At 36.5% G+C, this 17,261-nt stretch overlaps 1 protein-coding gene across 3 annotated transcripts in view; it reads right to left on the bottom strand.

Moving 5' to 3' along the window:
• The window catches only part of FGF7 (fibroblast growth factor 7), a 28,995-nt gene extending 18,156 nt beyond the window's left edge, over window positions 1-10,839 (bottom strand). Inside the window, exons 1-2 of one of the 3 annotated variants that reach the window (XM_014887766.2) lie at window positions 10,631-10,839; window positions 9,537-10,121 (exon numbers count right to left, since the gene is read on the bottom strand). In XM_014887766.2, coding sequence (XP_014743252.1) covers window positions 9,537-9,822 — 286 coding nt within the window. In that variant the 5' untranslated portion in view covers window positions 9,823-10,121; window positions 10,631-10,839. The remainder of the gene's footprint in view (window positions 1-9,536; window positions 10,122-10,630) is intronic. The other 2 variants (XM_014887767.2, XM_014887764.2) reach the window with 2 other exon arrangements.
• Window positions 10,840-17,261: the final 6,422 nt, after the last annotated feature.

The raw sequence follows: 17,261 nt of genomic DNA, 5'->3' as shown, positions 1-17,261 counted from the left end.
AGGGTGCAATCAGAAATGAAGACATGCTAAGTAATTTTAGTTCGATATTTGGTAAAGGAGGCTGAACAGCAGTTTGCTAATATAAACATTCTGATTGAAATTGGTGTATAATAATCTAAAAGCTTGGTTTTATTAGTAACTGTGTTATTTTTATTGCTCAACTTAAAAGGTATTTAAAGGGATGAGTATAAGTGGCCTGTGACTCTTGCCATTTACTTTATAATTTGAGCAGACTCTCTTAAGGCTACTCTCAAAATTGATGTAACATTTGATTTCCTTTGAACTAATAAATATCCTCTACAAATCCAACACAAATTCACCCAAATATGTGGCAGTTGCACTGTTGCAAGGTAGGAGAACATGCCAGATTGTATTTCACAGCCTCAGTAAGAAATCTTTCCTGGCTGCTGAAGGAGATGCTCAGAGAGAATAGCTCAGCTCTGTGAAACAATGCCAGTGTTGATGGGGTGGCAGGATGCAAAATAGAGCAAGAGGCTGAAGGCACCTGTGTATCTGATTACATGCTAATGAGAGGAAGGAGGGCCGTAGCAGGCCCTTGGAGTTGGCCAGCAGTTAGGAGGGGAAGATTCCTTAGTGGGAAGAGGCTGTCCATCTGTTCTCTGCTGGGATTTTCTCCACGGTTCTTATGTTGTCCCTTAGCTAGTGTGGTAGGTGGTGTTTTGTTTCCTGAGTGGATGAATTATCTTTTTGGAATCCTAAGTTGGGCATAAAGAAGTTTATTTCTATTTTTTTCCTGATGCGTATGCAGTGTTTTAGAGCTCTAAAGAGCTTCTTTGCCCTGGGAATTATGTACCTTTTTATTTGGTTTTGGTTTTTAGTCTTTGCTGGAAATACTGAGCAGAATCTCTATGCTCAGTAAATAATGTAAGAAGTTTGGAACTTGGAAGAAGAGTGGAACTTACTTAAATGGGAAGAATGTCTTTTTGTCACTGTTAGTTTGAAAGTACTTGTTGTATACAGTTTCACTTTTAATTATTAGCAATGTTTGTAGGCAGAGTGCTGTGTGAGTTCTGTCACACTTGTGGTTCAGATGTGGTCAGAGATGTGCTTAGTACATGTCAGAGAACTCTTTTTGTAATATGTTCTAGTATGGTATTGCTAAGATGGTGCTGAACTAATGCAGGCACTACTGCTGTGTGTGGAATTGAGTTGGGATGAATCTCACTTTGAGCACAGATATTTGGCCCTGTCCTTATGTAAAAGGTAGTATTATAATTTTTTTGTTGTAGCATTAGGAAGCAACATGGCTGTGATGACTTCAGGACTTCTTAGGTGCAGTTTTCCTACAAGCAAACATAAAGGGCTGCTGCTGAGGGAGATCTGCTGGCCTTTCCCACGGCTCTTGTAAGGCAGCTCTATCAAGCAAGTTTCATTATTTGAATCACTCTTTGCTGGATTTATATAGCTAGTTCCCTAAATCCTTGTAAAGTGTCACCAATAAGCATTCAAAAACTGCTTGGATTTCTGTGTATCATCTTGCACATTATATGCAGTCCCCAAGCTGCCTGGGCTATTCCAAAAGAAATAAATTAGCATGATGGAGTTAAAGTTGCTTTGAAAGCTGGTGAAAGTTGCAGTTTCCTATTGTGTTAGTACTGACTGCACTCTCCAGGATTCAGTTATCCTTTCTGGTTTACTTCAGACTTTCTGTCAGGGAGTACAACTCTTGTTTTCACAAGGAGCTACACAAACACTGTTTACTTCACTCTTCCCTTAACTACATCAGCATTCTCTCCCGAATCCATCTGCTTAGTGACTAGCTAGAGAGCGTGAACATTGCCACCCTTAGAGATCATGTAGACCACTCAAAGGGCAAGTCTATCATCACCCTGTAATGTTGTGAATGTGTTATACAAGAAGCCAGCAGCTCTTGCAGTGAGCATTTCCACACACCTGGCATGTAGAACTCCACATCTGCTACTGCATTCCAGCTGTGCACACAAACAGCCACTGAACAATGGCACCAGTTCACCTGAGCAGCTCAGGGACTACAGCACAGATTCACATACAACCTCTTCCAAATTTGATGTTGGTTATGGTTACTTTTTCCCTAAAATATTTTTCACCTCTAGATAATATGTATGTTCATCTAAAAGAAGTTCTGTGTTTAACAGTCATAAAGTTTGGGGGTTTTTGCTGTAAACATTTACTTTTGATTGAAATATCAATCCTATGTGACATTTAATGGTCATAATAAAATATATAAAATTAGCACAGGTTATTAGGGAAAATCTGCTTCTTTTTAACAGTCGAGGCTATTTTTTCTGCTTTGAAATGCATTACCTTCTGGTCAGACAAATATTAAAATTCCAAGGTGTCAAAATAGCCAAGGACAAGTCTGATCACCCTCTTTTTATAGTCTATAGCACCTCCCAGTGTCTGTTGACACATTTAAAAGGAAGCTAGCCAGCTTACCAAAAATGGGAGTACTAATGCTAGGAAACACCCTAAAAAAAAATAATTCCCCAAGTTATGGGGGTATTAAAAAAGTGTCATTATTGAAGAGATAGAGATGAGTGTTGTGTGTTGATCTCTGTTGAAGTCACTGTGGTTATTAATGCCATGGAATGGTCATGTTTGCTGTTTTCATTTATAGTTTTGAGTTGATCTATCTGTACTCTGGGCTTAATTTTGAAAAACTGGATGCAGAAGGAAGATTTCAGTGTTTTTAACAGAGTATCTAGACCCTTTAATAACTTCATTCTGGTTTTGTTCTTTGTTTTAAAAGCTAAATAACAGAGCCTATTGATTGCATTGGTATTTTTATTGCTTCTTTGGTGTGTTTTCATGAAATTGTGGGCCACATCTTGAATATCCACTTCTAACTTTTCAACGCCAATTGTTACAAAGACTTTTTTCCATTTGTATAAATGATGTCATGTGTTATGAAAGTTTTAAAGTGTGACAATTCAATACTATGATTGTTGACCTCTATTATGTTACTGCCATAAAAATTTTCACTATTAACTTTTTATTAATAATGTTTCTAAATGGCATACACCAGAAAGCTAACTTGATCCTTCTTTCATATCCAGAATTAAAAATAATGTCAAAGGTCAAACAAGACAATTGAAATGCAGTTGCCAAATATAATCATAGACAGTCAATTATGCAATGAAAGCAGTGTGCCACCCATGAAGAGTAACAGCCTACATTTGTGTAGACATAATCTGTTTTGATGAGAAATGTGTTCTAAAATATACTGCTAGTTGATAGGTCTTGTAGTGTAGTGTGGAACAGTGTAATTATATGGTTTAGGATGTCTTGGTCTTCCTAAGCTTTAAGGAAGATGGAGAGGAAAGCCAACTCTATTCTGTGTTCCAGGATCCTAGAAATCTAAAACAATCACTTTCAGATACTCCAACAATACAGAAAGCTGGAAGCTGTGAACGGGAATATCTGGATTTAGGCTTTCTTTTACAAGATTGGCTGTATAAGGAATTGAATTTTATACCAAATTCTATTTGGATTTCTGTATGGAAATTGCTTCTTTAAGATTCATCTGAGCTCTGTGTTTTTCTGTCTAGCAACTAACTTCAGGACTTCTAGTTCATCTTCTATTAGTCAATTAATGTTCTATTATCAAATTATTTAATACTTGTAGTATTAGCACACAATTGATTTGTGGTTTGGAAGTTTTTTCAGTAATACCTTTTAAAGCTCTTTACAGAGAGGTGAATAATTCTTTTTCATAGAGGCACAGAGAGTTTGAACAATTTTCCCAAAGTCTGTAAGCAAATTGCTTAGAAGTTTGGACTAGCCTCAAGTCTCTCGAGTCTCAGGTCAGGGGCACTTCAGCACATTTTCTTCAGGATGGAGCAATAATATACTTAATGATACAACACTGAATTTTTTGAAGATTCAGAAGTTGAAAACAATGTGGGGGGGAAAGGAGCTGCAATTTATCTTTATATATATACTGTAACTGCTTCTGCAGTTGGCTGCTAAATTTGATTGATCATTCTATAAAAATGCACTATTTCTCATTTCTGATGAATTTCAGTATTGAGAGATTCAGAAAAACTGCCAAGTCACAGCTGAACTACGAGAGTGTATCAAGGTTGAAGGAATCAGTAAGGACAATGTGTATAGACTCAGATTTTTTCACTGCTCATACTGATGTTGCTCAGTGTTGAAGCTCCCCCATGCAGGCATAGCCCTGCTGGTGTATGTTAGCTTGTGGAGCTGCTGCCTGGGCCTGAGCCCAGAGGTCTGAGTTTTCCCCCACAGAGCTTATGCAATCATTTTTGTTCGTGAGAGTGAGAAGAAAGTGAGTGTAAACTGCTACTGTCTGGCTTTACACATATTTTTCAGCTGGCAAATGTCTAAGAATAGAGAAGGTGATGAAGATTAAGGAGGTTAATTCAGAAGTTGTAAGCAGTTTTAACTGTGTTCTGTGGCACCCCTCTTACACTGTGCCAGTTGAGCAGTGATCTGGATGTTGATACGTGAGACTGAAGAATCTTGCTGCAATCTTTCAGGGCTTCACACCCTGCTCTCTTCTCACCTCCCCAAAGGCTACGCTCACCAAAAAAGTCAATAGAAGCTGTAAGGTACAACTCAGCTGCTTCTGTTATCTGCATCTTTGCTAAAACCCATCTTCATCAGCAGTTGAGGGTGAAAACCTGGGATTTGTGATAAGGTGTAGGCTGAGGGATGGGAATAGATCTCTCTGCTGGCTCACACTTGAGGGTACCCCCAGTGCCAGATAAAGAACTGGAGAGGCAGTAGGGGAATCTGGTATATTAGGTTTGATTAATTACTGTGGGAGAGAAAGTTATCCTTGCTGCTGTGGGCTAGGTTTTCAGAGGATATGCATATATTTCCATTTGAATTAAATCTTTTTGTTATAACTGAAGATTAGCAGACTACTAATGTGAAGCAAAACCACTTTCATGTTAGTGAAGGTTTGTCTTCTCCTGGCACAAACTGTGGGTTGAACCAACAACCTTTTGAAAAACCAAGAATGCAGTTGCAGAGACAGACTTTCTGTTTGTCTGGAACACACATAACCCTTAAGTGAACCTGGTCCATCAATACCTGCCTTGAAATACCTGATTTTCAGAAGCTGAATCTTCTTGGCTCTCTATGTAATATGTATTTAGACAACAGAAATAAAATTTATACAGTAACACAGCATACATACATTTGTTTTATACTAAGAAGCATATATAAAATGCTAGTGGAAGTAATTCTGATTTCTAAACAAGTTGGAATATTTAACCACTAAGATGTGTATAAAGTGTATTTTGTCATCAGTTAGGGTTTACATCTGAGCAAAACTGAGTTGAAGTTCATTTAATATTGCTGAAAAAGTGATAGATTTTGGTCAAAAGAGAAGTAATTTTCCAAGATAAAATTGTAGTCAAGATTTCAGCCATTTTACATCAAGATCTCACTGGACTACTTTCTTTATGGTTGGCTTTACCCACCATAAAAGAGAAAAGAAGAGGAAATAGGCACTTTCTGGGTTTAGAGCGCACATGGAATATGATAGGATCAGACATCTTAGGATTCAGGTTCCGGGAAGGCTTTTCTAGTAACTAAGAGACCCTTTGAAGTCTTTAAAATGAGATTCCAAAGGCAACAGAGCATGGAAAGTCCTAAAGCATCATCTAGTCATAGTTAAAAATCCTCTTGGATAGAGTCAAAACAAACTCTGATTTTTGCTGCCTTTTTTCTGAACAAAATTAAGTAAATCAGGCAAAATTCTGAAACACAAACGGAAATGAAGGAAGGAGTAAACAGTGATAAGGAGTGATTTTTTTTTTTTTTTCTATCAAAGATAAAGAGTTAGCAAATCACCTTGTTATCTCCAAGATTTGTTCAGTCAATCTCACGTTTTAAAATCATGAATTCAAAAAGAGTATTTTGTGTGCCCACTTAGATTCTTTTCCTTGAACAAGATGCAGAATTTATTTTTTTGTTAAAAAGGTTTGGGCTTTGGCAAGTTATAGTAATTTTTTGTCAAAGAGAAATTTTTTTTATGATTAATGACAGATTTTTCTGGGTGACCTAACTTCTTGGCTGCTGCCTAATTCTTGCTTTAGTTTTTCAGTGAGTGACTCAGTTCTCACTTTGCCATTTAGTTTTCAGATTGAAAGCAAAGCTGTCAGGTGCAAAGTGATTTCCCCTGCTTAGAGGAGATCACTGTCCTCTGATTTGATTAATTCACTCTTGAGTTATCACCTTTATGCCCACCAGAAGGCTCTACTGCTTACTGAAACGTGCACAGAACCATGTTCTTTGGGTACCTAACAAGGTCAGCACTGTTGTAAACAGGATTTGGCAATTTGCTTGCACTGGGACAGGATAAACGTATTTCTTTAACTAAGCAAATAATTCTAATGTTTTTTGAAGCAATTGAATGATAAGTACAGATTGCTTACAACTGATGAGTGAGGATTTGGTTCAGCATTTATTTATGTAATGAAATTTGTATCTGCACACATTTAATTCAGTGGCTGGTAACTAAAAACCTTAGAAATTTTAAAACTTTCACTATTTGTGCTGTTACTTGCATCGTATGTGTGTATATATTTTTTTATTTTTAACTAGAGGAGTTTGAAATACAAAGACCCTAATTCCTCACCATCTTGGCATTCTCATAGTCCCATTTGATAAGAGTATCTCTATGAATTTTGGCATTTGCCAAAGCTGTGATGAAGTTATCTTTTTACAGACATTTCTCAATGTGAAGATTGTTCTTCACAATATTCATACTTCACACCTCATGGACTGAAAAGAAGTAGTTAATTTGATCTACAAAACTGTCAGGACAGCTTCCTTTATGAACTAAGTTATGATAGGTAAAAATATGATTTTTTTTTTTAGATTTTATTTTAGTAGCACAAGTTAGTGAATTCAAAAGGGAAAAGAATTCCTTTTATTTATTATGTAAGTGGAAAATTAGGATAAAATGAGAAGAAACCTCTTGGAGCAACACTTTTCGTGTCCATTGATTAGTTTGACTGCAGTAGTTCTGGCATTCCATCCTATGAAACAGGTTTGATTTACCTTTAATTTTCAGAACTGGAAATCATGAAACAAAAATGTTTGAACACACACATAAATATATCCTTTTCATCTGTATGGTTTTAAAAAATATGCTTTTCACAGAAGGATAAAAATTGCCTGTTTAAACTTCTAATGTTAATTTTTTTTTCCTTAGGGAAGGTGTACTAGTCCAGGTGGGCATTATTTTTTCTGGGTTTTTTTGTTTGTTTGTTTTGCTTTTTGCCCCCTCATATAACATTATTTTCTTTATGGTTATTGATTTTAGTAGAGCCATAAGCACATCTTCAGAAAGGCTGTTTATATCTTTTGGTGAACAAAGGGTATGACAAAAAGTTTTCCTATAATAGGGCTACAGTACTAATTTCTTTAGTTTCTCAGAAAATCCAGCTTATCAGTGTTTGCATTTTTCTAGTCCTCTGTCTATATTTGCCAATATATTCTACTTGTCCAAAAAAAGCATTTGGGTGTTATTCCTTAAGATACAATAGATAAATTAGAGTATTACACTTAAGATGGTGGGAACTTCCTACATAATTCAGCCAATTTAAAGATGGTTCATCAAAGTGCCCATCAGTTACCAGATAATTATTACAATTTCATTTGATTTTTCTCCTCGTACTCATTGTCTTTACTAGAAAAAGGATTGGATTTTTTCCCCACTGCAATATAAACTTAAGGGGTTAGTGACTTGAGTTTGCCTTTCTGTAATTTGCAATAGTTACCATCACTGAATTATCGTGAATTGTTCAGACAACTACAAGAAAGATTCATCATTGGCACAAGAGGATGTGGTGTTCTCTAATGGGCTCACTACAGAATGTTTAAAGGTGCCATTAATGTGCTTAAGCACATGGGATCCTTCACAGAACTGAGAGCCTCTGCTTGAATTTGAAATAATGCTAAATTGCTAACAAAGTTTTACTTAAGCATCATGGAACTAAAAAAGCATCTCTGTATAATTAATTACTCAGCTCTAGATGCTGTCATAATATGTTTGTAAATAATAACAACAAAAAAACCTAGGTACTGTGAACATTCACCAATCTACATTAATTCCGAAGAATCAGTTTCAACAGTCAGTAACATTTTTTCCAGTGATTTTTATGGGAACAACATTTCACTTCAAAACTAGTCCTATGGATCTCTATTGTAGCAATGCCCTCCTGAAACTCCAAGGGAGTCTTCTTGAATATGGACCAAATAATTTAGTTGGCTGCTGGCCATGTGTTGTCTTTCAGAGGAATATGGTTATTCACTATGTAATAGTGTAGGAAGAAAGGAGACATATGGAAACAAATTTTAAAAGAAACAGTAACATTAGTCAATGCAGTTTTAGCCACACAAGTTGCCAAACACTTAATGTAGTCATGAAGTAAAGAAATAAAAGATGAAGCCCACTAGCCAGGCACGTAGCATGCGAAAGTGCTGCTCTGATAGAAAACAAGCACTCAGCTTCAGCTGAAGGCTGAAACACACAGTTCTTGAAGTTTGATTTATGGATTTCTTTGGCTGCTGCTGTTATAAAAAGCACACTATTATATACAACAAATTAAAACTTTTTTTTAACACAGCACTCTTGGAAATATATTTGTTCTTTTATTTGTCTCTGAACACTAGACCAGCATGTCCCTGGCCCCTTTTCATTATAATTTTGTTTTGAAATGTGCAGTATAATCCTATGTATTTTCCTGCTGCATCTTAATAAAGTAATCTCTTTTTCAAGCAGATGTCATGTTTCTCTAAATAAACAATGTTTATAACAACACAAAAGACAAAATAGCAAAAATAGTGACTGTAAAAATTGATGCCTTCAAATATAAATCAAAGATTATATAGGTATTTGTGTGGAAAATACATGTTAGTACAATTATTTTTCCAGTTCAGAATTTGTATTTGATACAGATTCATGAAATATTGTATGTCCATTCTCTCTAGATGAGTCATGGTTTTGGAAGAAAGGGAGGAGAATAATTTTTCAGCATCAGGATCATTGTAATAATGAACTGCAGAAACTATAATAGATTTTGTTCCTGGCTTGGCAAACTATGTAAAAGATTTTGCAAGAGAGTTTACATAATTCTTTCCATTGAACTTTCTAGTATTGCTAAGTTTTAATTGTTAACTCATACACACCAAACTTTTAGGTAGTTTGTGCACTACATAAATGTGGTTTAATATTTCAGGAATATTTTATGAGGAGAGTTGGTGGTTATACATTTTCGTACATACAACCTTAGTTCACTTGTTAGAATAGGCTCTCTGTTTGATAATAGTTCCCAGCTGTAACTAATACGTTAGCATATCTACAATGTAGTATTTAAAATGACGCATTTCCAAATCAATAGCAAATGTCCTGCTGTAGGATTAATTGGAAAACTTGTTTTACACAGTGGTCAGTACACAATACAAAACTCTTTTGGAATTACGGTAAATCAAGGAATAGGAAAAAATGATGTGTAAATTTCTAAAAACTTAGGGAAAGCAAAAATATTACTTACTGTAGTTGTTGTTTGCTTCTCTTGTCCCTTTCACTTTGCCTCGCTTATCAATCCTCATATACCACTGAGTTCGACAGAAAAGTCTTCTCACTCTTACATCCCCCCCTTCCATATAATCATAGCTTCTGGTGTGTCTCTCAGGGCTGGAACAGTTCACATTTGTAGCCATTTGCTCTGGAGTCATGTCATTGCAAGCTAAAGATATAGTGCCCATTAGAAAGATAATGTAAAAGTATGATCTGTAGAGCAAAATTGGCAGGATCCATGTCAGTATCCATTTGTGCATTATAGTGCAGTGTTCTGGGTGTTCATGAACAACATAATGAAAATTAAATCTCAAGTAGACTGTTGCTCTTAGGTCACCGACCTGCCTTCTGTCTTTACGAGTTACAGATTCATTTAAGTGAGATTGCTCCCTCTTCTAGAATTCTGATCGTTATTCCTTAATAGTTAATGGCGAAATAGAAGAGCTTCTTAAATATCTCTTCAGTCAGAATATCCTTTAAAGACACAAGTTATAAAAACCTTTGTTGTTGTGACCTTCTTTACTACTTGAATTTGCTGCTTGCACTGAAAGTAAAAGATCTGTGAGAAAAGGTGCATGTGTAAGTCGTTATGCTCAATTGTTACAAATGTGCAAGGATACATTATGCTAATGAAAAGTACTACACAGAAATACATGACATGCTGAGCTTATTTTAAAAAATATACTAATGCATATACAATAGATATATCCCATACAACTTTTTACATAACCAGACATTTACACTGATTGTAAACACAGTTCTCTCTTCAGTTTTAAGTCCTTCCAAAAATCTTATTGATTCATTTCAATTCTCATGCATGATAAAATTCTCCTGATTACTCCATACCTATATATTTACTATTAGCACAATCTATCTTACAACTTTTCTCTAGTTCAGGTTTCAAAATAGATCTCATGGCTTTAGCCCTGTGTTTTTATTCCTACCCTTTTCAGATTATTAGTAGAAATAGTTTTCTTAATTATTTTTTAGCATCTAGCATATAGAATAACGAGAAGTTATTAGCTATTAGAAACCGTTGAATGATCTTGTAAAGGACAGATAACTTACTTGTTCCTGTTGATAAGAGCTGGATACCCAAGTACTCCATTTCTGTTGTCTCCTTTTTGCAACATGAGACACTCCACTGTAGCTACAAACTTTTTCAGCTCAGAAAGACTCCACCAGAATTATAATTGTTTCCATAAATCAACACGCTGGAGAGATGGTGTGTATGTGCTTTTGCGTGCGCGTGCATGTGTGCGTTGAGCCTGTTCAGTCCTTTTCGATAAATACCTTTGCTGACCTCACTTGGAAGCAATTAGAATTTAACCAGTCAGCTGTCAGTTGAATGCACGAACAAAAGTAAAAGGAGACTTGCATTGTATCGTGTCCAATGGTCATCAGAGGGAGCTATGTACATAGTTTATGCTTTAGATCTCCAAGAATCTTCTTTCTAAAAATGTATATTTTGTGCTGCGTGGATAGAATTGCCTCACATGCTAGTTAGTATTTCTGTGCTCTGGTTTAGGTCAGTATTTTTCTGTCCTTAAAAATTCCTCCTCCTCTCTTTTGTACTCACATGCTTATCTCTGTGCTTTCAAATCTCTTCTGCAGTTTGGTGGATTCATAGTCTGCTTAGTGCCTTTCTGAAGGATATGTGAAACGTGGGTCTGTTACATACCGTGGAGAAGAGTGTGCTATAACCACTAGAGATCATGAGGTGTATTTTTATATCATGGATTTGAAAAGAGGGACCACTGCACTGAGGTTTTACTAGGTCACTAGGTGAAAAGGAGAACGTATATTTGGATATTTCCAAGTCTGCATTCAAGCACAACCTTTATCAGCTTGAAGGAAAAATTGCTACTAAGGAACGGCCTTTCTTAGCATATGTAGTTGGTTGTGGAAACTTACAATGGGAGGATGAAAACTGGCAGCAATGTAAGAAAACCCCTAATACTGCACACCAAGCAACAGCTTAAAATCTAGAGAATCAAAATCATGGGTGGATACACCTGGTTTTCTGCTTTTGTGTACCTATTTCCCTCTCTGGCATCAGCCTGCTCATGTTCCATTTCACCCCTAAATCCTGTTGAGTTTCTGATGAATGCATTTGTAAAACACACTGAAGCAAATTTTTTAGTAGCTCTTTATCCTGTTTAACTCCCCTACTGTTAATGTAAGTACACCTCAGTCCCTTTAGTAAGTTATATCAACAAGGAAAGTTTGGAGTTAATCCAGTTATTAAGAATAGTTTACTTATGTTTAATAGTTTATGCTTGATAATATAATGCAGTTTATCATTCCATGCTTGTATCCCATCCCCATTCCTTTCCTCTCTCTATAATGGGGTAGCAGTTACTTATTAAAAATTAAGTGCAGTGTAGAGTCAGTTAAAAATCCCAGGGAGTACGTATGTGCCACCTTGTGGTGAGGGGGACATAAGTAAACAAGACTGATCCAAAATCAACACAAAGGTGCACCAGGCAACCTTGTAGTACTCAGCCTTTCCTATCCACGAAGAGAATGAGTAATCTCCTTCCTTAACATCAACAGCCTCCTTGTCAGCACTCACACGGATCAGTCCCTTTGTCACTCATTTTGCATTCTTTTTTCACCATTTTTACACGTAGTCCAGAGTTGATAGATTTTTCTTGTTGTTATTTCTATTTCATATTGTTTTCTGTGTTCTGTAGCTCAGCCTTGTTTTCCTACTTTAGCAAAAGGCTCAGTATATGCACCTTTCAGATATGAAAGATGTGCTGCTGAGGGCTTTCAAAGTCTGCATACCCACAGCTGATACACAAAGTGCCTTTCATTAGTTAACTGCTGTAAACTATGATCACAGCTATCTCCAGTTTGACTTCTGTCTTGGGATGCCGTGGGGACTGAAGTGACTTATCCCACTTGTGGCTTTTGCAGTACGTTTGCTGGGTTTATATCAGCATGTTCTCTGGTCCATTCCAGTCTGAATTCAGAATGATAGCAATGAAAAAAATTTGTGGTATTCAAATGGCTTATCTCTTGCATATTATAAAGAAAGCAATCAAGGATGAAAGGTAATCTGTGTTTTACTCAGCAAAATAGGATGCAAGTAAAAATGTTTTTGTAAATATTCTGGGTCTTTTATTTCCAATAACAACCTGCACTTTCAGATCCATACTGGTTTTAATTTTTCTTTTTCCTTGCTAGCATACTGTTTCTGACAGTTAGTACCAGGAGAAAAAATACATACCTGAGGTTTCAGTTCCAGAAAGCTGGAGCTATTCGTAGTCCAGGCATAGGCTTGTATTTCTCTTGGCTCTGGAAAAATAAATCACTTGCTGTAAGTGAGTTTTCTTAAGTGGTGCCTCACTTCAAATCTCTGTAAACTTTTTTAGTTAAGAATAAATGAAAAGTGACTTAGATAAGGCACTAGCTCTAATTTTATTTGGTGAACAATGCAGTTACAATTTCATTATTGCTGCTAACATTCATATCCTCATATCTTGAAATTATAGAATATCTTTCCACCATGCTTTAGCTGCATTTAATTTTATTTAATTTCACATTTTTATATCTTGCTATACAAGTCCAACTGTATTTTTTAAAGGAGGGATGCCATCTCGCTGTGCATGTGTATATCAGGCTTCTCTGCATGCATCTCCAAGCCTCTGAATGGCCCAATATGCATCTGATAAATCAAGCATAACTATTATCTCTATCAAATTGGACTAGTTTAGGTTTCGAGAAGATTTCACTTGACTGACACTTGGTACTCTAACAGTTTAACGAAGTGCATGCCCAGGCCTTTGTACTACAATCCCAAGCAAATCTTTAATAATATATAGAATTTTTCCACTTGTGATTTTCTGTTTCTTTGGTGATCAGGTTTCAAGACCACAGGAAACACGGAAATGTGTGAAATGCACATGCTGTAAAGCATCCTTTAATACTTAATGCATGCACTGGTGTCTCCTTCCTGTTGATAAGAGCTTTCCACAGCATTGTTACAGTGCACATGCTGAAAAGGAAAGTGGAAATTAATTGCAAGCCCTTTGGTTCTTATTGTAAAGATTGTGCATAGGTCTCCAGTTAAAATAGAGCTTAATTAAGTTTTTCCTTACATAGGAAATTACTTTTTGTCCTTTCAGATGAAAATATCACCATAAGGACCTATGGTTTCCTCATCTCCAGGCTGGCCTGCTGCAAATTTATTGCACAGCTGTGGCATTGGGTCATGAATGTGACTTTTAAAAAACCTCCAGTTTGTCCAGTTTGCCCTTAGGGCAACACATCCCTGCTAAGAAACATAATCCTCTTCCTCCTTGTTCCTTGATCCATTTCAAATTTTCTTTAGAACACCTTCCAGAACTTCCAGAGTTTAAGGTAGTAGGAAGATAAAAATCTCTGTATCAGACTTTAAACCCAAGATCTTGGGTTTTAATGCCCTGCAGCAATAGCTAAAATGGGATTGGAAGATCCCAGGGAAAAAATACCACACATGTGAAGGTGCTAAATATTCTTGTGATTAAAGCCTTATCCACAGTTTCCAGATCTCAGAAATCAGGATCAGATCAAGGCTGACTATTATTACACGCGAAAGATACAAGAAAAGTGCTACAGTTGGAGCAAATCTTTGGTCAACATTGCAGTATCTGAGAAACACTGCAACATGAGTGGGAAATAAACTCATATAATGAGGCAGTAAAGACAAGAGATACAAGGAATATTGCACTTCAGTTTGCATTTATCTTTTCAGGTTGTAAGGTTCAGATTAAAAACTAGAACTATGAATCTTTTGTCTCCCTAACTATAAGAGTGTCTTTTTGGTTTTGGTAACTGGTATGGGTTATTAAAATCATATTGAAAAGACAACAGCATTTTTTTCCTAGCATTTTTCAAAACAGATCTCTTCAACATCATTCCTTTTTTTGTTTCCTCCTATTCATCCAGATCATATTGAGCTGATTTAAATCTACAGGAAAATTTGAATGGGATGCAGTAGATACTTGGAAAAGAAACCCCCTCCAAACTATCAAATAGTTTGACTACTACATAACTAATTCCTTTTCTTTTAATTAGTTACAGCAGACGTGTTTTATATATTTTATTTTAGGGAAAACAAAGTCAGGGAATACCTTAGCTCAGTGAGTTGTAAACTTGAAGGTAAATCCATCCAGGCTTTTTTCATTTGGACAATGAAGTATCATGGTACTGACTTTTGAAAGAGATAGAATAAAACCAGAATTCAATGGCAGCGAGATGAATCCTTCCTTTCTGAATAATAACCCTCAACATCAGGGAATTCTACTTGGGATGACATCAGGACACTCAGGCAATGTTTTTCATAAACTCAGATGTTAATGCAGAATTGTAACAGTGCATTTTTGGTGGGGATAAAACAAATAGAGATCTGGTATGAGGAAACACTGAGGAGACTCATTTGGTTCATCTCACTTATTACCAGCTATGATGCTCAGAGGTCTCTCTTCTCTTTCTGAAGTGATCCATACATTTGTAGTCACATTTTTGTTTTACCAAAATACTTAACCATGCAGTGATTTCATCTGCCTGACTTTAAATTTATTCCTTTTAACAAAATAAAAAACTTGTAGCATTTTTTTATATACACAGATGGTTGGATAAGAACTAGCATTAAGACCTAGATTTGTGGAATCTGTAGCTTAGAGTCACCTTCAGCAGCTGTCTCAAATTAAATAGAGGTGTGATACATCCAATATCTACTGTTCCTGTTGCATACTGTAGGTGTCAAAATGCTTCTGTGATTGATTTTTAAAAATCTGAGCTCACATATATACACATCATCCACTGAAACATTCTTAATGCTGTGAAATAAAATACTCAAAAGGCACAAATTCTAGCTACCCATCTCATGCATTCTGTCAGGGAGAAATTTGTGAAGAAAACAATAATAATAAAACTTAGTTTGTATCATAGTACATACTCACACACTCAACCAAACCAGTGGTTATCAAAGTAAACTTTTGGCATCTCTGTATAATTCAGTGAGTACAGGCTTTCACTCAAGGTTTAATGTAAATTCCTTCTTTATGGTTCTCTGTTATTTACGAGTGTCTTAAGGTCTGAGATTTAACTAGACATTTTTTCAGCGGCTCTCTCTGTACTAAGGCAGTAAAGCAGGTTGGTACAGCAAATGCAGCAAATACAAAATAACAAAAGGTGGAACTGTATATGGCAGAAATGCTACTGGATTACTACTGTGTATTTATTATTTTATTTTGGGAAACGAAAGTAGGACCTTGCCTGGAGTAAGACCTTTCCTAACTGTCAGCTAATTACGTGGGCTATTGTTACTTGTGTTCCAAAAGCAAAATAATGTACAGGGAAACTGCCCTACTCCCCTGTAAAGCTGTGGTCCTTGGGAGTTCAAAACTCACCAGTTGATTCAGAGCAATTCTCTGTAATGATTGCTTTATTTATTTATTGCTTTATCTGTCAGATACAGGGACACCACTTAGTCCCAAAAATGTAAGGTTTTCCAGCTGTTTACCATTTGAATGGTAGATAAGCATTTGCTAAAATGAGGGAATCTAATAAAAGGGTGTCGTTCCTAGGGAATCTGTGTTAGGAATTGGCTTACAGAGTGAACTCCACCACATTTCCTCACATTTTCCATTCTCTCACTTACTGATAATGAAGTCCATGATATCCTACTAAATCCTATGTAAATTCAGGCCAGAAGAGTAATTTCATAATGTGTTAAGGGTGTGAAAGAAGGATGTGGAGTGCTAGGATCTGAGTGCAGTTCAGCATATCAAGTGCAGGGTTAGAATGAGCATGTCAGCATCATTCCTGAGGCATCTGGTGTGGTCATGGACTGGTGAGCCAGTTTTTCTAATTATAAAAAGAAGAAAAGAAAGTGTCAAAATACCTTTGCATTCAAAGGGCAAATCGAGGCTATGTCAAAACTGCATTTTCTTTCAGAGCTCCCTCAAGAGAGTTAGGCAAGAAGCAATGCTATTGATTTCAAACTGGCTGTAATTTAAAGATGCCTAGACTGGGGGTTACCAGATAGTGCTGTTTATTTGCAATATGAACCATCCTGCTCCTCTGTACGTATAGTTCTGTAGATTGCAGGAGTGATCCCTTCTTTCTGGGAATAGCTGTGCTTCCAAGAGTTGAAATGCCTGCCAGTGCAGCTGTTGCTCTGTTAGATGGTTATTTGCCTGGCTTGTGGCATCATCAAGGATTGAATTTTGTCAGCGACTGTTGAGGGTCAGGCATTGAAACAGATTATCAGACTTGATGTTGTTCTGATCTGCCTCCCTACTCCTGCCTTACGTTGCTTGTCATAACTATCACATTACTAAAATAATTTCTACCCTTTTGACAGTAATGCCAGTTGCTAGTTTTTCACACCTTCGACAAAGACTGTCCTTTGCAACCATCTACAAACCTAAATATTACTGTTCTGTGAAGCTGGAATGTGGAACATTTGGGAGGTGATAGTGAGAAAGAGTGAGGTAAAGAGCTTGGACTAAAGAATCTGTATATTCCTCCCTCCCCTATAAAAGAGGAGGGAAAACTTGATTCTGTGATAGGAATTTGTCTAGTGTAGTGGTAAATTCCCTTTATCAACCTTTTATGATATTGTGTTGAGTGCAGCATCTGTCTCGTTTGTGTACCTCTTGCATCTGTGTTATCTCTGCCGTGCTTGACAGTGGGCTATTGCAAC

The sequence above is a fragment of the Sturnus vulgaris genome, chromosome 13 (genome assembly GCF_052056855.1).
Source record: "Sturnus vulgaris isolate bStuVul1 chromosome 13, bStuVul1.hap1, whole genome shotgun sequence".
Classification (NCBI taxonomy): Eukaryota; Metazoa; Chordata; class Aves; order Passeriformes; family Sturnidae; genus Sturnus; species Sturnus vulgaris.
Note: the sequence above shows the minus strand (reverse complement) of the source record. Positions and strands in the feature narration are given on the sequence as shown.